Consider the following 18,097-nt stretch of genomic DNA (forward strand, 5'->3'; position numbering starts at 1 on the left):
CCGTGAAGGCTGTCCCTCTGCACGGACGGCAGACCTTGCGGTCCCTGGCGGCGCAATCGGGTGTGCCCAAGACGACGTCAAATGCGATGCAACCGTGCACGAGAACGCACTTGCATTCCTCAACGACGCTTGAATTCCCAAGTAGGAGTACTCATTTGAATGTAATAAAATGTCATTATATTTTTGTGGCGCAATATATAATCTCAAAGGTCAATACAAACTTTAAGATATTTTCTAGCCGTCAACTATACTTTAATCAAGATAAACAAACCGACCTCTTTTCCTGGAACAGAGTAGTATGAATCTTTTTCTCGGCTTTTTTAGTGAAAATTCGCTCAATTATAGACATATTCGAGCCAATCAAGACGCAGCGCAAAATTGTCAGCCAATCCAAAGTTGTTCGCGACAACCTCTGGAGGGAACACGATGTCGGACACGGCGGCAAACAGTTCGTGGGAGGTGCTCAGCCAAGGCGCGGAAGCGGTGCGCCCGCTCGTTTCTGAAGTCATGCTTCTCATGCTTGTCCATCTATAGATTGTGTACGCTACGGACTTTGTTGGCCGACCATGCGTGATCAAGGAACGTGTCATCAAGACGTACCGCCTACGCCAACTCGACAAGAAGCTCAGTCACCGACGTCTCGTCCAGGAAGCTCGATGCAATTTCAAGTGTCGCAAGTCTGGAGTTGATACGCCGTGTATTTTCTTGATTGACGAGGCCAAGGGTCGGCTATATATGGAGCGGATCCACGGGCTCAGTATCAAGCAGTTTCTCTTTGATACGTACGACGAATCGTCCGGAACGTACTCCGCCGTGGCACTGGAGGTGTGCTACCAGATTGGCGTTGCAATTGCTCGCATGCACGACGCAGACATCGTTCACGGTGACTTGACCACGTCAAATCTAATGAAGAAAGCCGACACGACTTCCATTGTACGTTTGTATCCGTCGTCCAAACTTTGACTCTCTTGACAGACTGTGATTGACTTTGGTCTGGCCAACTCACAACCGTTGCCTGAAGACAAGGCTGTGGACTTGTACGTCATGGAGCGAGCTTTCCAGAGCACCCACGTGCACTCCGAACCGTTGGTAGCGTGCAAATCGTGCTGGTTGAACCTACTAAATTCTATCAGGTGGCGGAAATATTGCGCGCCTACAAAGCCAAGTCGCGTCGTTCGGATGCCATTTTTCACAAGTTGTACCAAGTGCGGTCGCGTGGCCGCAAGCGCACCATGGTCGGGTAGACGCATTCGTGACTGAGCAATGCCAATTTGCCCATTTTCAAATTCGACGCACGCTAAACTCTAATTGTTACTAGTACTACTAACTTGAGTACTAGCAGCAAGGTATGCTGAGACGTGGGGTGGGCAAGGCGGCCGCATAAGTTCGATCATGAATCAATGAGACCGGGATTTGAACCCACCGATCTCTGGCTGTTTGTTGCCTCGGGCACCGCGCGCACCCCTTCCGGCCCGCGGAGCGATGGGGATGCATGGATAGAGCCGTGCCTCCTATGCGGCAAGGAACTGGGCAAACTTGAAAAAGAAAACGCAGAACATGGTGCGAATGTGTACCCAATGAATATGATAGATCCATTGATGGTGGTGAAAACAAAAAAAAAAGTAGCAGTCCCTATGTCCGTTGCCTCCATCGAGCAGGGCACATGACAAACGAAGATGGCGTCGACACATGCACGTCGTCAAGGCGGCAGTGAGTTGAAAGATTATTTCTTTTGCTTCTTGGAAGGGGGCTTCTCATCCTCGTCATCATCGTCGTCTTCCTCTTCCTCGTCTTCTTCGTGGTCTTCGTCGTCATCATCGTCGTCCCCACCTTCTTCGCCTTCAAATTCTCCATCGTTTTCGTCGTCCTGCACAGTCATCATTTACATGAGCCCCGCACCATTGGAACGCTACCTCGAAATTAGTGTACAGATATGCTAAACCCACCTCCTCCTCGTCACCGCCTTCACCTTCTTCTTCGTCGTCATCACCTTCTTCATTATCGTCCCCGCCTTCAGCATCTTCGTCTTCTACGCTATCCTCGCCCTCATCACCATCGTCATCCTCTTCGGGAGCGTCGACTTCTTCCTCTTCAATATGCTTGGCAGCCTTGGCAGCAGCTCCACCCTTTGCGGACCCCTTGGCAGCTTTCGAGCTCTACACACAATTCTCCCCATGAACACCGTATCCACGCGCGGCCCGTGCCTTCCCCGCATTCACGTACCATCGTCTTGTACTTGGCTGATTTGCTTGTGCTGCGGCGGTCACTCCCTCTGTCGACCGATATTCGAACGCGGAGCCGCACAAATCGGTAGGTCAGTACACGTACATTAATATGCGTACTACCAAATTATTTAAACAAGCTATTTTCTTCTGTACAAACTAATGGACGAGAGTACACTAACGTACATTCGACGGTTTGATTTTTGGTTCGGGGTAGGTGTGCCGGTAAAATCTACATTTGAAATTTGTATGGATAATTCAAATGCAACCCAAAGGAAGCGCCCCAACCACATGCACCAAGAACATATCCGGATAACCATGCCCGGATTGTGCCCATTTCGAAATCCAAACTGCCGGCGGGAAAGAGTTACCGTTGTGAGGCGGAGATTTCGCGTGTCGTGGGTGACATCTGCAAATATTGTAATGGTAAGCACAGCTTGGAGATGGATTGAGGAAGCCGTGCAAAGTTCTCTAGCTTCAACGGAATTCAGTGAATGTTTTTTCCATAGGGCACTGCACCTCCCTAACTTCTCGTCAATTCTCGAATCTAGCGTACATTCAAATAGAATAATCTCGATTTTTCTTTTGATTTCAGTAAGGACATTTTGAAGTCGAGTATTTAATTGCAACTACTAGTAATCAATGCTCAAAGAAACCCAATTATTGAATTACATACATTTTCTGGTTAAAATGTCTTGCACTATTTATACTACTGATGTCGACATTTGAGTGGCTGATGTATTGAATGGTTCAACCAATCAAAGTGCTTTCTGCGATTCGTGCATCGCGATGGCAAATGCCGGGGAGTGGATGATCCCGACGATCCAAGTGCTGGTAGCTGATTCATCCTTCATGTGGGGCACTATTGTCTGCTCAATGCACATGTAGAAGCGGCAGAGCAAGAAGGATGAGGCGCAGAGGATTTTGGAAAGAATTGCCGATCATGTGTTGCCTATATGCACGAAGCGCCAATTCAAAGTCCGCAACTTGCTGGAGTTCTTTCCAAAGAATGGCAACCTTCTCGGGATGAACGTCAACCAAGGATGGAAGATTTTCCTGCGACGTAATGTCGCGGTATTGGCAACGGAGATTTCACGCGAGTTGACCTAGTACGCCCGGCATCGCAACCGACGACGTTTCTTCCGTTCGAAGACATCCTTGGCACCATGCTGCACGAGCTCGTTCACATGAAAATCGGTCCCCACAACGCTTCCTTCTACAAGGCATGTCTCATCGTGACTCTATCTTTATCACAACGCCTCTGCGCAGATGTTGGATGAACTGACAAGAGAAATGGAGAATCTCCTGGAGAGAGGGCTTCTGGGTGCGGCGGGAGCTGCCTTCCAAGACGCAGGCAATGGACAGGTTCACGCACCTCTTGTTCCTCCATCTTCATGGACCTTCATAGTCCTTGGGTGGAATGCATGTACTTCCCTCACAAGTCTCCCGCGTACGAGCTTCTGCGGCGCTCAACCGTCAGAAGGTTCATAACCTCTCCTGGACTAGTCTCATCATTGGCTGTCATGTTAGCATCAAGCCATCATGTCGACAAACCGACTGGGCGGGTCGGCTGTCGCGGCATCGGACCTCCGTGCCAAGATGCTGGAAGCAGCCGAGAAACGCTTGCTCGACTCTCGCGCGTGTGCCAATATTACGTGCACCCATGAAAAATCCGTCCCCTCCACTCCAGCGGGCCAACCCCACCCAACAAACACTACTCGTGAACAATTCAACGATGACGACGACATCGAGTGGCAGTGCCCTCATTGCACCTTTTGGAACAAAACGACTGCCGACGCTTGCGAAATGTGCCAGACTCGTCTGAGCAAGCGGAAACTGGCATGGGCCACCACCGCTTCCCGACCCCCGCCCCATGTGATCGACCTAACAAGCGACGACTAGCTCAACGTTACTGCATTCAATACTCATTGCTAAAACGTGCTTCGGACGCGTGTTCGTCCCCGAGGCCCAACTGGGCCATCATCGGGTCGTCCGCCTTGAAGATACCCTTGCCAAAGTATTCAGCGATCGTGTTGAACCCGTCCGTGGCGGATTCCAACTGGTTGAAAAACAACTCATGGTTCGACGCTTTGGTCTCGAGAGACGTCTTGAGCGCGACGAAGTGGCGGTGCTCGGGGCCGCACGTCATGCACTCCCGGTCTGTTTCCGAAATGCAATTCTACCACCACGAGAATGAGTTTTGCGCCACGTGACATCGAGTACCTGATGGAACGAGTGGCCACACATAAAGTGCACGACAGGCAAGTCCAAGTCATGGCTGCACAAGTCGCATTTGGTCGCCTGGAACACCATTGCTTTGGAAGAAAGGGTGGTCAGTTGCGCGCGCATCTTGGCCGTGTCTTGTTTGAACTTTTTGATCTCGTCGTTCTCCTTGTCGATGTGGATCTGGTCCTGCTTGAGCTGGTTCACCACGTACTGCCGCACCACAGAGAGCGGCAGGTCTCGCGCCTGGCTCAAGATTGCAACGACTTGGAGCGGTGGAATCTGCAGCGATTTCGACGACGAATCCATCCACGACAACAACGTTTGCAAGTGCGTGTACGTCGGATCGTTGTCTTTCTTCTCGCTAAAGTACTTGAGCGCCAACAGCCACAAGTTGGGGTTCGACTCCCCATGCTGCTTGACTTGCTCCAGCACCGCCACGTTGTCGCCTTCTTCCATGTGGTGCTGCACGAGCATGTGGTACATGTGCAGCTTCTGGTACAAGTATCGCTTGCCCTGCTTGAGTCCTGATCCCCACGGTCGTGTTAGGCATGCAATTTTCGAATCCATTCAAACCGCAAGCACTCCAACAGGAAACCGTACCGTGCATTTGCATGAGTATGAGGGCATGATCTTCGTCATACTTGACGCGGGGATTGTCCAACAGCGCCAACACGGCGGATTCGTTCTTGGCCGCCGACGTCGAAGCCGTACCTCCCCCCGGTGCTCTGCCACCCTCGTCATGCTCCTCGTCCAATTCGTCGACAGCGGCGTTGGGTCCTCCACGGCCGACGTCGCTCAGCACCATTTCAAGCAACGTATTGCCAATCTGGGGGTTCGCGACGGTCTCGACATGCACAATGTACTCGAGAAACTCCCGCAGCTGGGCGCGATGGGACACGAACAAGTGCAAAAAGTTGGCCGGATCCGCCTTTTCGCCGTTGCTGTCGTGGAAACGACCCGTGCACAGTGCCTTGAGCAACTCGGTCGTCGGGCCAGGGACGTGGGTCACAAGGGTGCGTCCGTACTTTCGCAAATTCAAATTCGCTTCGGTGAAACTCAACCCCTCAATGTACGTGAGTGCATCTTGCACGCGCGCGTGGTCAGCATCGCTTAGCGTTTCCGAGTGGATGCGGTCCAGCTGAATCTTGAGGTACCACGAATGCTCGTGGTGCTTCTTGGCCAGGGCCAGCGCGTGCGTGGGGTAGTAGTCCCGCAGCACAGTCAGCGCAGTTTCAACGTCGAACGTGAGTTGCTGCTTGGGTTGCTTGCGCGTGTCGGCCGTCGTTGGCGCATCGTCCGTCGTCTGTTCGTCGTCAATGAGCAAAAACGAGTCTAATTTCTTGACGTCTTTCAGCTTGGTATAGCACTATACAAACAAGTGAATGACGTCGGGCAAGGATTCTCGCCATTACGTTCAAGAGAAGCGTGGTGTGCTCCGACGTTGCAAACGCTTTCGCGTGCAGCGCTTCCAAGTACGTCGTGAGATTGTGGATGCGCTGGGCATCCAGGAACTGCCGGATCACGTACGATGGCTCGACATACCCTGTCCAGCCAGTCCATGCACGTCAACATCACAAGCAAAAATCCACCGATCCACAAAAGTTAGCGTGATATGCACAAAGAATTCAGCAAGAAAAGCCTGTTTACGTACCAATCGTGCGGGCGTACTGCCTCAGACTCCCGTCAAAATCGCCCTTTTGGTACAAATGGTCACCGTACGCGCGGAAAATGTCCATGATGCTCGTGAGGTCGTAGTTGGAGCTGAAGGCGAGCGAAATCGCGATCGAGTACAGGTGCTTCCGGAAGAGAATGTCGAGCTTGGATGTCGTGTCGATTTCCATGAGCCGGTAAACATACCCGAGGGAACTCAGAACGAAGACCGCGCCAAACTCGCTCACGACATGGCGAATCTCTTCCGCGGCGTCGTCGCCAAAGCGTCCGCCACCGCCCGCCCCAATCTTAGCCGTGTTGGTCAATGTCCAGTTGAACGCTATAAACTTGTTCTGGAGGTCGTACACATTGACTTGGTGGCGGCCGCGAGGATCCACGTGGGCCACAAGCAAGTATTGCTTGAAGAAACCAAGGTATTTCTTGTCTCCCTCGAATCCAAAGCACACGCTGCGCTCCTCGGGCGTGTAAAAGTACACCGCATCGCTTTGCCCCACTGCCATGTCGCCGTCTTCGCTCACAGCGCCGCAGTGCAGCGCCACACCGCGCTCGTCCAGAACGACCGACCGCGGCATTCCATTGTTGCTGGCGTTTGACTTGGACGAGGCGTCATCGCAATGGTAGCAGGTCAACCCGCGCTTCGTGGCAGCGTACAGCGTCAGTATATTTACTTTGGTAGCAAAGTGAAGGGATGTCACGGGGTACTGCGTTGCGGGCTGAAGAAGGAGCGGCGGCTTGTCCGAGCGTCGTTTGGCGTCGCTGCGGAACAGAATGATCGCGCCGTTGAGCAAGCCGATCGCGATCTGACTCAAGTCGTCCGACACGGCAAACGCGGTGACAGCTTCTTCGGCGAACTGGGAGCGCCAAGTCAAGAAGGAGGAAAGGTAGAAACAGTAGAGATGCACAAAACTACCTTGGAAAAGATTTTGATTTGTTGCAGCAACTTGGGCTTGCCGTCGCGGTCCTGCTGATCCGTGCGCCAGATCTTGACGAGCGCAGTGCTCCCGCGGCTGTCGGACGATGTAAACAGTTGCTAGGGTTGATCGCCATGAGTGATAAGTCACCATGGTGGATTCGTACTTCGTCTTGCTGTGCTTGCGTTCGAGAAGCTTCCGCAACGGCTTTGGAGGCTTTGATCAGGTCGGGGTCGCGAGGGTCCTTTCCGTCCCCAATGGACACGAGCAAGTTGGCCTTCTTCATCATGATGACATGGGATACAAAGTGTTCGTGTGCACGGAACGCCCGCGTCTCCAGCTGCCGATTTGCCAAGTGAATAAGCCCAGATGCATCCCCAATCACGAGGAGTCCGCGGTTCCCACTCATACTCGTCACGTCAATTCCCTAGACAGAGAGACACATGCGTCACCACCCTCGCACACCCTACCAAACAATGAAGACGTACACGTAACCACAGACCATTCTGGTCCTTCAGGAGCTCCTTCTCAAAGAAGGCGAACCGCCGCCACTGCGCCATTTTCAAACGCAGTCAATATGATGAAGCAGAAGGAACCCTGCTTTTTGAGGTAGGAATGTATTACCTTTAGCATACAGAAAACGAGATATTTTAATTAATAGTTTCACTTTTGCTGATTGGACACATCACCACTATGTGTTGGAAGATATAATTCATAGGCTAAAGGCAAGAAAAAACGTCATAAAGTTAAACCATTAAAGGTAAACCTTTGATTTGCTGTAAAGACGTTCATCACTGCGATTCTGTACCCATACAAACCACTACGTTTTATCTGCCATAGCGGAGTAGCGAATTTTTGTAGTGAGGATCTACGCATACTGGCTGCCAATTTTAGCCAATCAGATAATTCGTCGAAAATGCAGAATTTGAAATGGATGAACGGTAACATGACATTTCAAAGGACTTGCCGCAACTAGATCTTCATGTTTGGTTTCATTTTCATCGAGCGGCAAAACAATTTTTTATTAACGGACATACTTCAGGTTAGGGCCTACGAGGCAATGGCATAGACCCCTCTCCGCGTAACCTTGTGCTACACTCATTCACCCAGAAGGAGCCTGTACGTGCGGTCACGAACTGAAGGCAATCGATCCAAACAGTACAGCTCATTTCCCCATCTCCGGTGGATGCCGTGTGGCTTTTCCCAAGTGCAACCTTTGCCTTTGACGACGTTTAGCATGAGTTTGGCCTGCCGTCGTGTGGATGAATGGATGTTTGCGTGCATACAGCACTTACAGGTGCCCCCTGCTGTCCGTTGACACGGAATGGGGCCGCGTTAGAAAGCTCCGTAGCTCCCAATACACAGGCCATACATCGTGCCAGACGCAGTTGACGGCCCGTGAGCACCATGAAGTACCTTTTCACCCCTTGTGCATCGGACTGCAAGAGCCAGATTTGGTGCGGCTTTCAAACAGACGCACCATTGTAAAGCTGCTCTCAACTATCAAGATTTGTGGACAGTGAAATGTGTTTGGCCGTTCATCAGGGGAGATGAGTTTATTCGAGGAGCGCCGTGCTTTGTGTTGTTGGGTCGTCAAATGATGCAGCCAGTTCCCGGGGATGAACGAGGTATGCGTGATCTGTGCTTTCTTGGGTGACGTCAAGGCGAGATCCCATGTCAAGGCGGTGGTTGTTACTGCATGATGTCTAGGCCAACCACCAACCTTTCAAAAGAAAGCGCATGCGAAGAATTGCACTCCGTCTTGGACATTTGCCGCAGTGAATTCGTACTCACCTATTTCTTCATTTTTGTATCAAAAATTGACCCATAAAACATTATACGGATCCGGATATAGATGGATCTGTCGAAGCGCCACGGCACTTGGATCCATTGCGGCAGGATGACCGAGAAAGGCAGCGAAGGCGACGGCAAGTTCGTGTATGCGGAAGCTACGGTGGACGAAAAGGTTGGGTTCATCTTCGACCGCATGAAAGAATCTTCCTTCCTTGGGGATTGCCGCAACAAGCTCAAGTCGGAACTCAAGCGCCAGCTCAACAATATGGAAGGCGACGAAGAAGATGTACCATTCCCATCCTACCGTGCGGCGTCTGACTCGACTTTATGGGTAGTTTCACGTCAATCTGACGTACATGATGCAGCGTCTCGGTCTCGTGCATGCAATCAAGACGTTCGTGATGGACATTCACACCGAGGGCACCAAAGACAAGCGCGACTTTGGCAAACAAAACGCTGCTTTGGTATCGATTGAGCCCGATCGACGGGAGGCATTAGAAGCGATTGAGGTGGCGCGAAAGGCATGGGAAGCTTTCGCAACGGATTCTTTGCGTGAATACGTTCGACAGACGTCCACGCCGCTCGTCGTTTACCACGAAAATGTGTCGTCGAAAGACGCCCCTGAAACCACCAAGCCCAACGTCGCAAGCCGCTTCCTCTTTTCAAGGTAGACGCATTCTGTTGTAGTTCTTTCGTGATCGCCTCTCCAACTAGCGACGACTTCCTCACGGCACTTCAACGTATCGCGCCGCTCAATCGGTCACCGCATGTCCCGCCGCATCCGTGGAGCTCCATACATCCCTTGCTTCGAACCCGTGAGCTGGTAGAAATTCAACAGCAATACACGGTACATTGGATAGAAAAATATTTGGGTTTCGCGGGATTTTTAAATGTATTTACGACCAGGAACTATCACCTTCCCATGCCCAATACGGCCTTGACGAAGACGTGCCCAACATCCACGGCGACTACGTGTACATTCAGGGAAAAAACAAGCTTGGAGACAAAGTCCTTCAGAACGGAACCGTGCCGACGGCAAGGCAATACGCCAAAACGGGAAGCCCGATCACCCTCCGGCCGCATGTATGACTCCGTTGAGTTGGTTGAGGTGGTCATGTCATGTAGATCTGGCGACAAGCGTTGAGCGTAGCTATCGACCCCATCTATTTTCAGCAACTGGAGGCAAAAGTCAGGGCCATGACGTTTGCCACCGACGGCCTCTTCATGCTGGATGTGCAGCAGACCACCGACAGCTCCGACTACTTTCCATTTGAAGACCATCTTCGTAGTGTCATGCTGGCGTTCTCGCGAGACGAACAAGGTATGTCGACATGGAATGATTCTGCTAACATCTACTGTCGGTGGCAGTGGCGTCGCAAGCCGTGATGACGCTGCAACATCCTGTGCTGTTCCATAACACAAACCCCACGGCAGAGAAGACAGGGTCGAATGTCGCGATCCCACCAGCAAATGTGATGCCCTATCATGGCTTGGTGATGTTCGTTGCGCCTTTGTGCTACTTGTACGACGACCCTGTGCACGTCTACTTCGTGTTTCGGGACATGTATTGCCGGTACTGGTGTCAACTTACGGGGATCTCGGCACGACCAAATTCCATCTTGGCGCTTTGTAAAACCTTTGAAACACTCGTCCATCGTCACATCCCTGCAGTCGTTCAGCATTTGCTTCAGGTACGAAATTCACTGGTATAGTGGTGGAGTAACTTATTCAACCTGTAGCATGAGATTGTACCGCTCGTAATCGCGTTCCCGTGGATACAGAGCGCATTCTCCGGCGTACTAGAAATTGACCAGGTACCATGCGTCTCGATTCATAAGGATTGTCGGGGCTTCTGATGGGAAAATTGACGGCTGAAGGTGCTGCTGTTGTGGGATCGGGTAGTCGGTTACGACAGCTTGGAAATCATCGCAATCTTCGCCGCCGCTCTGTTCACGTTCCGTTCGCATGAACTCCTACAAGTTACCAAGATTGACGACGTGAGGGACCTCTTCACGGAGGCGCTCGAGATCCAAGTCATGCCCATACTCCAACAGTTCCTCTTTCCTATCTTCGAGCCGCATGGCAAATGACATTGGACTATTGAGTCGTATCCGGATGATTGAAGCATTGGTTCAACTATTTCAAATCCCCTTAATTATTTAAAGTGATTAAAAAATTGACCGGATAACGAAAAATGGCGCGAAGATTGCAAGGTCATTTCGGAATTCTCGTAGTACCCCTCACGGCACCACAAGTCATGACGCAATCCAGCGGCAAAATACGTATCTCCCTGAAGACTGCCGCAAAAGCGACACCCGTCATGACCATCCCCCACACCCCAGGAAGCTCTAAGATCACGGATCAGCAGTCGTTGAATGTCTTCAAAAACCTCATACGAGTGTCCATTTCAGAGATCTGCTACATTCGAAGTACGGCTCCATCATGTGATGGAATTGACGCTGTGAGCATAGATTTATTTCCGGAGGAAGTGTTCAAAGACCGGGTATATGCTGATATGCGCATCAAGTGCCTTGCTCCAATCGACAACACGACAGACCAGTTCATGCGAGATGCCCATTGTGTAACCGAGTGGCTTGAAGCAGGAGCATTCGACGCGATGGAAAAAAAGTACCTATTGCAAATGGATTTTTGTATTTATGCACTGGGCAAGAACAAATCGCCTGAAAACCTGCTGGAATGGTAAGGAGAGTTTACCTTCGGTACTTGCAGTGGATTTTGTAGCTACACGTACAAGATTAAAGATACAGCAGAGGGATCTGCTTTGTCTACAAGCTTCACGGGGACTCAAACTATTGATTCGCATCCCGAAAAGGTGAAATCACAGGCAGTTCAAATGATTCGGAATCTTGTGAGCATCACCAATACACTTGACCCACTTCCTAAAAACCGATACATCACAATGAAGTTATCCTACAACGGTAACTAGATGAATTTGTTCATAAAGAATCAGCCTTGTAGATTCTTGCCCTGTTGGGTGGCAGCCAAAGTGTTTCAAGCCTCTCACTGCTGACCTCGGCGATTCTTTCGGAGAACCAACCTTGAAGTTGGACGTGGTAAGTATGGCTAGCTGGCATAGAAATAACTCTCACGATATCCTCAGGGTCGCATGGCGACCCCATTTCACTCAATCTCAATGAAGTTGGAGGCCACTGAAAGGGCATTCAGGGCTGAAATCGATCCGCCCAGTCGCGAAGTCGACATATCACTCTCGCAAGCGAACATCGTGTCCAATGAGGAGGCCAAATCTCCCTCAGTAGTTTTACCCAGTCCAAACAATTCGAAGGATGGGATTTGCAGTGACAAGGCTCGTCTTCCTTCGTCTCATCCTCTGCAACGTCGCACACGAAGCCCTGCACTGACGAAAGATGGACTTATTCGACACTGCATTCAGTTCAAGATGGTGACCATAGACGAGTATTGAAACACTCATTTCAGTCCATTCTCACCATCGATTTGTAGAGTCGAGAAAAAGTTGGGCTATGATCCTTCCGTGATAAGGAAATGCATGGATGAAGTACCTAGCTCTGCTTTGGAGCAAATGTGACTTTGATTGTTTAGCTTTGCGCAGAAAATGTATTTGTGCGTCGCGGTGACAACGAATATGAAGTGATGGCGCAACAAGATACTTTCTACCTCGGTATGTTTGCATCGTTATGCTCGAGTATGGCCAATGTACCTCTCAGATGCGATCAACCTCGTACATGGAAAAATGAGACGGCATATATCAGTCCATACTCTTGCGAAATGCATGTCGTGGTCGATAAATTTCGCCAAGGCCATTTTATGGCGCATGCATCACGACAAGCTCATCGATATGGAACGGGAAGTTGCATTTGACGGGTACAAGGTCGTCTTGGATGGTAATGATCTTGCTTGTCGACAAAAATGACATGTTTTCACGAAGATTCCAATCGTGCTCTCATCGAAAAAGCCATTCAGTCAGGTGCGCAAGCATTCGACAACGTTTATATAACCGGGACAATTGATACAGCAGCTGAAAAACTGGTGCAATCATCCAAGACACCAGGAAAAAGGGTCCCATTGCACACTGTGGCATCAAGGGCGCGCCGGTCAACAAGCTGTGCAAACTTGCCAATTCTTCAATCGAACCAAATGGCCAAGAAGCGTCGCGTCATGATCAGCAAGGTCACGGCAACTCCGATGTCCATGACCCGCTGATAACGCCAACAGCACTAATTCATCCAAAGTTGTCTCGGAAATCCACACGTACACAACTTGTAGATTAAAGACCATACTTTCGCTGGATAGGGTGATCTGGCTCTTGGACAACGACACGATGCTGCTGTTTGCTCCACACCAGCGCAGGTGGCGACTGGGTGTTGTCGAACACATGTGCATACGGCAGTGCGTTCGCCAATGTCGGAAACGTTTCTCGAATACGTCTCGCAGCATCTTCAACAAACGCCTTGGGTACCTTGCGGCCGTAGCCCTTACTCCGACTCTCGACGCGTTCCATGGCAAGATCCAGTGGAATGTCCACGCACATGACGTGGACCTCGTACCGCGGGTCAAGGCGTCGAATAAGGTCCTGGTACTTCTCCAAGCTGCGCCCACTGCCATGCAAGATGACGTTCCGCCGCTCTGCCGTGGCCTGCTTGAGGTTCTGGTCCATGATGTATTTGGCCTCTTCCTGGCACTGGTTGTATCGCGTGTGCGGGTCCGTCGGTTCTTCGTCCTGGAGGTTTCCGAGCCCAATGTTGAGCATCGCTTTGTAGAACTCGGGCAGGAGCGCAATCACGTCGTCCACGTCAAAGTTGACGAAATCGTTGAGCACAATGCGCTCCGTTTGGTCCAATTCGCTCAAAATCGATGACTTCCCGGCACCTGGGATGCCAAGCAGCAAGATGAACTTGGGGTGACGCAACAGCGATGGTACGTGTTCTGGAAAGTAGAGTTGTGCCGCGATTCGGTCGTGAAGTTTGCGGCGCGAGTTTGAGTACTCTGGCCGAGCAGTCGTGGGGGAAGTGGTATGCAGCGGTTTGGGTTGTAGCGTCGATTGGGTATAGATGTCGAGGAAGCATGGTCCAGCGGTCTGGCATTCACGAATGGCGACGCCTTCAAGATCAAGGCGATGTATGAGAGTGTTGAGTAGGTGGGGCGCGTTTACCACGTGCACAATCGTGGACGGAAACCGGGAAGAAGGCTCGTTCTCGCAATCCACTTCACTTGATGAAGGCGGGACCACGATGGAAGTGTCGGAGAAATTTGAATCATCTTCGATCAAGCGTCCATTGTACTTGACAAGCAGGCCCTTGACGACATCCATCTGGGACGGCGGGACGGTTAGTCGAAGCAACAGTTGCGATTGCACGACACACGCCTCGTCCAACAAGCACTGATGCATCGTCGTGACGTGATAGAATGTCACGCACACCATGCGCCGCAGCCGACGCAAGATGCGCGCCGTGGTGTGGTCGCTCACGGAGGCAGAGATTGTCATGCGACTTAACTCTGGCACGACGGTCTGTTGGACGGACAACGACCCTACGTTCGTGTGGAGAGCCGAGAACGCTTGTGCAATCTGCGCCAGTGTCCCTGGACGGTTGACTACCAAGAGCGAGAAGAAGCGCTCTTCTTCGCGGCAATTCTTGGTAGTAGAGAACAATGCGCGGCGGAAGTTGTCAGCCATCACGGCACTCCGGCGGACGCGCGGCAACCACATTGTCGACGGAAGGTACCAACGACGCCGAGAACTCTCGTCACTATGATATTTTCGTGTATTAAAAAATAAAGGACACAATCAGCCAATCAAATCATGGTTCATATCCCGACAGAAGCAAGCGACTTGGATGTCGCCGAGGAGGTCGTGGTACGAAAACGTGGCATGTCCCGGTGAAGACATCTCGTGGAGATACACTTGCACGTTGACCGAGCGCATCGAATTCGTGTAGACGTCTACGTTTACAGTTTGCTTTGTCGTGATAAGTCACGTTTTCTGCATGCAGTGAACTCCGGACAAAGCCGACACCCCCAACAATGCACCCCCCCGTCCAAAACATGATCTGTCGTTTGAAATCTTTTGTCCCTTGTATGTTTCAATTCCAAGTCAGAAGCGGTGGCATTCCTTTTGACCAATTGCAGATACGATAATCACTTGAATATACTGACTGAAATTCTACTGATTTTAGCCAATCAACTTGGCAATAGCGAACAATTGATTTTATACTGCATTTCAGGATGAAACTGTGTCGGCTTTTTTCGGGGCGTTCAGTCTGGAGACGTGCAAAAACTGCATCCAGTTCGTTGTCGAATTTGCAAATTTTCGGAAAAGAGGGCAATTAAACTCTTAGCAGCGCTGCCGCAGCTAGTGTCAACACGTTGGTGGATTGTCGCGTCTGGAGTCACATGCTTGGCACCTGCTCGATCAAGAGCGTGACGTTGCGATGAATTTCGTGGTAGCCACGAGCAGCCACAGACACCACTGTCGTTCTTTCCACGGTGAGCACGTACGAGAGCTGGCAAAAGTTGCCGTAGCCTTGGGACATCGCCACTTGAATGTGGTCCACGTACAGCTCAAACATGGAAGCAATTAACGAGCTTCCGGCGCCAAATGAATGGAGACTTGGGGTCGCGGGGGCGTCAGGTGTGACGCTGCTCAAGCCTCGAATCTGAATGTGATAGCCTCCCTTTTTCAGAAACACAATCTCGGTCGCGTCCTCCGACAAGGCAAAAAACTGCGGTTCCAAGCTGGGGTGAACAGTCCATGAGCATAGCATAGTGCCTCCTAGAAGCTTCGGGCACCCTTGCGAGAGCAACAGAAGCATCGGCTCGGGAACTTTCATCATGCGATCCATATCCTTGACTAACTCGAGCATCTTGGCGTCCAACGCGTCGTCTGTGGGTGCAGTGGCATGCGGTACGAGCTCAAAATGAAAGCCGAGAGGAACGGCCTGGTCGACGTCGACAGCATTCCTGTTGATGACAAGCAAGAGATGCATGGCGCCCGAGGCAGAGTGGTGCTTCAAGTCAACTTTCGCCTGCAGCGGTGTCGCATTGTCTTCAACTTGAAGGGCAAGTAATGCATGCTACCGAATGACGGTAAGAGGAAGAAAGGCGATAAGTTGGTGAGACCTGTAGCGCCAGAACTACCGCGAATCCGTCGGTAAGTTTGTGTGCGTCTTTGGTAGCATGCGTCTTTAAATCGACGACATGGCACGACCTACTTCGCAGACATGAGGAGAACATGACATGTAGGGCGGAGGACGAGACCATTTCCCCTTGGTGCGATGGGATTCGAGGGAGATCGTCACCGGAAGTGTTCCTTCAGTCGATACAACATCGACGTGGAATGCATCGGGGTGCGAGCAAAAATGCACGTCGTTTAGCTCGAGTTCAACGTAATTGCTATGGTCCAGCTTCGACTCCGTCCCAGCAGGAGTTTGAGAGGGTTGCGGCGCTGGCGTCGTCGTCATGGCAGAAGTGTGTCAGCGTCGGTTGGAGCGAAAGGGGTCGATCTTTATTTTGTCCAATCAAAAGCGCTCACCGAAATTCGCGATGCCGATGCCTCGCCATGGTGATCACGACGCTTAGGCGCCAAAACCTGCGCTCAACTGGCGCTCTGTCTGTGGCGTCTTTGAATGTACAGGCAGTTGGCTGGTATAGCAGGGTGCGGCATGTCCGTAGCCAGTTGACACGTCCTTTAAAGGGCGATACACCAAAACAGCCTCGGTACTGGTGCCTTGTCTTTCCAGCGCCTTGATTGATTCCAATGCACCCTTGAGCTAAGACCAACTCAGCTCCTTGACCCGTGTTTGGTCACGAGATACGCTAAAGAACAAAGGCAGAACTTCGTGTTGGGTGCCATTCTCCTTTGTTCATTCAATCGACGGCATCGCGGCCACCTGGCTCTGCACATGCATGCACCACCCCATCACGAGAGAAGGCTCCCCGATCTATTCACATCTCAACAAGTAACCCCAAATGTCCAACGTGGTGAGTGCCACTATTTTGACCAAAATGACACTCACGACTGAGTCGTCAATGCTTCCTCCGACTTCTGCGCCAACCTTGTCACATTCTTCCACGGGCCATGGCGTCGACTCCAAAGCAAGTCTACACGGACATGGAAGCGCCGCCGATGGCCGTTCCAGTTGCACCTCTCACCCTCGGTGAATGGAAGGTGCCTGTGACTCGAGCCACGACCAACTTGAGCACCGACTGCTGCCCATGCGTCGTGCTTGCCGACACGATGTCTCGCATTATCACGCACGGCTACGTCTACGGTGGCATGCTGACATTCTTTTACACCATCGCGTTTACCCTTCCAGCGACCCTCTTCTTCATGTACAAGCGATCGTCATGGGACTGGGTCGCCGTGTGCGTTGGAAGTCTCATGCTGGCAGCGATGGTGGTTGCCGTCGCTCGGTTCAAGGTCAGGTCGTACTTTGGCATCCCAGGCAACCTGTTCGATGACTGTTTCTTTGCATGCTTTTGCATGCCGTACACGATCGGCCAGATGAAAGCGCAAGTAGAGGACATACCAGTCGCCGTCAGCACGTTGCCAGGATACGAAGCCTAGCTACGAACTATAAACTCCACATGTTTCTACAATTTTCTGTCTTGATGAAGCGAAGCCCGAGTCCTGGTCCATAGCTTGCATAAGATGAACTTTGTAGCATCGACGGCCGTGACTCGGTGCTTCAATGGAGCCATCCCTCATTTCCGTCACGAATGATGCACACACAACGCGATCCGTTGAGTGCGATGAATGCCAATTCGGCCATGCTCCGAGTCGAATGGCTCGATTCAAGGGATTTGATTCACTCGTGGCGATGGTTTGTACTCAGATACATCGGGGCAAATCCATGATTGCTCGCTCAGTGCTCGACCGAAAAATGTCCCCAGTGGAACTGTACTGGAGAAATATCTTAAAATTTGTATTATCGATAAAATTACCCTCGACGAGATTTGACTGTAGTTTTGTTCAAGCAACAGTCAAGTCTCCCATGAAGGCAAACAAGTTTCAGAGGTTTGAATATTAATAACGAGAGGAATAAATTTTCACAAGTCCATTGAAACTGACTGTGAAGTTATAATCCATCAGTACAAACGTCTAGTGAGTTATGAAATGGATGGGCGTCGGTTTCAAGTGCACACTTTGGACACCCTCGGCGAGCTTCTCCATGGCATCACCAAGGATGTTGGTATGGCGCCAGCAGTTCGAAATCGTCGACGATTCGACCTCACTCCATGCCTCCTAAGCCCACTGGATTGCGCTTTCCATGTCAACCT

At 51.1% G+C, this 18,097-nt stretch overlaps 9 protein-coding genes across 9 annotated transcripts; 5 read left to right on the forward strand and 4 right to left on the reverse strand.

Moving 5' to 3' along the window:
• The first annotated feature begins 297 nt into the window (after positions 1 to 297).
• Positions 298 to 1,425, forward strand: H310_11726 (BUD32 protein kinase). The gene is made up of 4 exons (XM_008878493.1): positions 298 to 483; positions 535 to 933; positions 976 to 1,089; positions 1,134 to 1,425. Exons 1-4 carry the CDS (start codon positions 427 to 429, stop codon positions 1,242 to 1,244), a joined length of 681 nt encoding a protein of 226 aa, XP_008876715.1. The 5' UTR covers positions 298 to 426; the 3' UTR covers positions 1,245 to 1,425.
• Positions 1,426 to 1,567: 142 nt separating this feature from the next.
• Positions 1,568 to 2,296, reverse strand: H310_11727 (hypothetical protein). Its single transcript, XM_008878494.1, has 3 exons — positions 2,224 to 2,296; positions 1,947 to 2,156; positions 1,568 to 1,867 (listed from the first exon to the last, which is right to left on the reverse strand). Exons 1-3 carry the CDS (start codon positions 2,224 to 2,226, stop codon positions 1,724 to 1,726), a joined length of 357 nt encoding a protein of 118 aa, XP_008876716.1. The 5' UTR covers positions 2,227 to 2,296; the 3' UTR covers positions 1,568 to 1,723.
• A 698-nt stretch (positions 2,297 to 2,994) lies between these two features.
• Positions 2,995 to 6,096, forward strand: H310_11728 (hypothetical protein). The gene is made up of 8 exons (XM_008878495.1): positions 2,995 to 3,056; positions 3,111 to 3,285; positions 3,333 to 3,445; positions 3,492 to 3,587; positions 3,631 to 3,705; positions 3,753 to 4,781; positions 4,833 to 4,943; positions 4,995 to 6,096. Exons 1-6 carry the CDS (start codon positions 3,012 to 3,014, stop codon positions 4,122 to 4,124), a joined length of 876 nt encoding a protein of 291 aa, XP_008876717.1. The 5' UTR covers positions 2,995 to 3,011; the 3' UTR covers positions 4,125 to 4,781; positions 4,833 to 4,943; positions 4,995 to 6,096.
• Positions 4,114 to 7,621, reverse strand: H310_11729 (hypothetical protein). Its single transcript, XM_008878496.1, has 8 exons — positions 7,519 to 7,621; positions 7,197 to 7,457; positions 7,030 to 7,149; positions 6,100 to 6,970; positions 5,861 to 5,991; positions 5,049 to 5,814; positions 4,446 to 4,972; positions 4,114 to 4,401 (listed from the first exon to the last, which is right to left on the reverse strand). Exons 1-8 carry the CDS (start codon positions 7,588 to 7,590, stop codon positions 4,141 to 4,143), a joined length of 3,009 nt encoding a protein of 1,002 aa, XP_008876718.1. The 5' UTR covers positions 7,591 to 7,621; the 3' UTR covers positions 4,114 to 4,140.
• Positions 7,622 to 8,930: 1,309 nt separating this feature from the next.
• H310_11730 (hypothetical protein) lies at positions 8,931 to 11,017 on the forward strand (the record flags this gene model as incomplete). The annotated part of the gene is made up of 8 exons (XM_008878497.1): positions 8,931 to 9,110; positions 9,160 to 9,491; positions 9,539 to 9,671; positions 9,731 to 9,907; positions 9,950 to 10,145; positions 10,193 to 10,515; positions 10,564 to 10,638; positions 10,702 to 11,017. 8 exons carry the CDS (start codon positions 8,931 to 8,933, stop codon positions 10,912 to 10,914), a joined length of 1,629 nt encoding a protein of 542 aa, XP_008876719.1. The 3' UTR covers positions 10,915 to 11,017.
• A 127-nt stretch (positions 11,018 to 11,144) lies between these two features.
• On the forward strand, positions 11,145 to 11,528 carry H310_11731 (hypothetical protein; the record flags this gene model as incomplete). Its single annotated transcript, XM_008878498.1, has 2 exons — positions 11,145 to 11,253; positions 11,296 to 11,528. The coding sequence occupies 2 exons, from the start codon at positions 11,145 to 11,147 to the stop codon at positions 11,526 to 11,528; spliced, it is 342 nt and encodes a 113-aa protein (XP_008876720.1).
• Positions 11,529 to 13,056: 1,528 nt separating this feature from the next.
• Positions 13,057 to 14,565, reverse strand: H310_11732 (acetolactate synthase, small subunit). The gene has a single exon (XM_008878499.1). It carries the CDS (start codon positions 14,526 to 14,528, stop codon positions 13,089 to 13,091), a length of 1,440 nt encoding a protein of 479 aa, XP_008876721.1. The 5' UTR covers positions 14,529 to 14,565; the 3' UTR covers positions 13,057 to 13,088.
• Positions 14,566 to 15,063: 498 nt separating this feature from the next.
• Positions 15,064 to 16,325, reverse strand: H310_11733 (hypothetical protein). Its single transcript, XM_008878500.1, has 3 exons — positions 16,076 to 16,325; positions 15,938 to 16,025; positions 15,064 to 15,891 (listed from the first exon to the last, which is right to left on the reverse strand). Exons 1-3 carry the CDS (start codon positions 16,276 to 16,278, stop codon positions 15,208 to 15,210), a joined length of 975 nt encoding a protein of 324 aa, XP_008876722.1. The 5' UTR covers positions 16,279 to 16,325; the 3' UTR covers positions 15,064 to 15,207.
• Positions 16,326 to 16,839: 514 nt separating this feature from the next.
• H310_11734 (hypothetical protein) lies at positions 16,840 to 17,430 on the forward strand. Its single transcript, XM_008878501.1, has one exon. The coding sequence runs from the start codon at positions 16,896 to 16,898 to the stop codon at positions 17,382 to 17,384; it is 489 nt and encodes a 162-aa protein (XP_008876723.1). The 5' UTR covers positions 16,840 to 16,895; the 3' UTR covers positions 17,385 to 17,430.
• Positions 17,431 to 18,097: the final 667 nt, after the last annotated feature.

The sequence above is a fragment of the Aphanomyces invadans genome, assembly GCF_000520115.1.
Source record: "Aphanomyces invadans strain NJM9701 unplaced genomic scaffold supercont1.33, whole genome shotgun sequence".
Lineage (NCBI taxonomy): Eukaryota > Oomycota > Saprolegniomycetes > Saprolegniales > Verrucalvaceae > Aphanomyces > Aphanomyces invadans.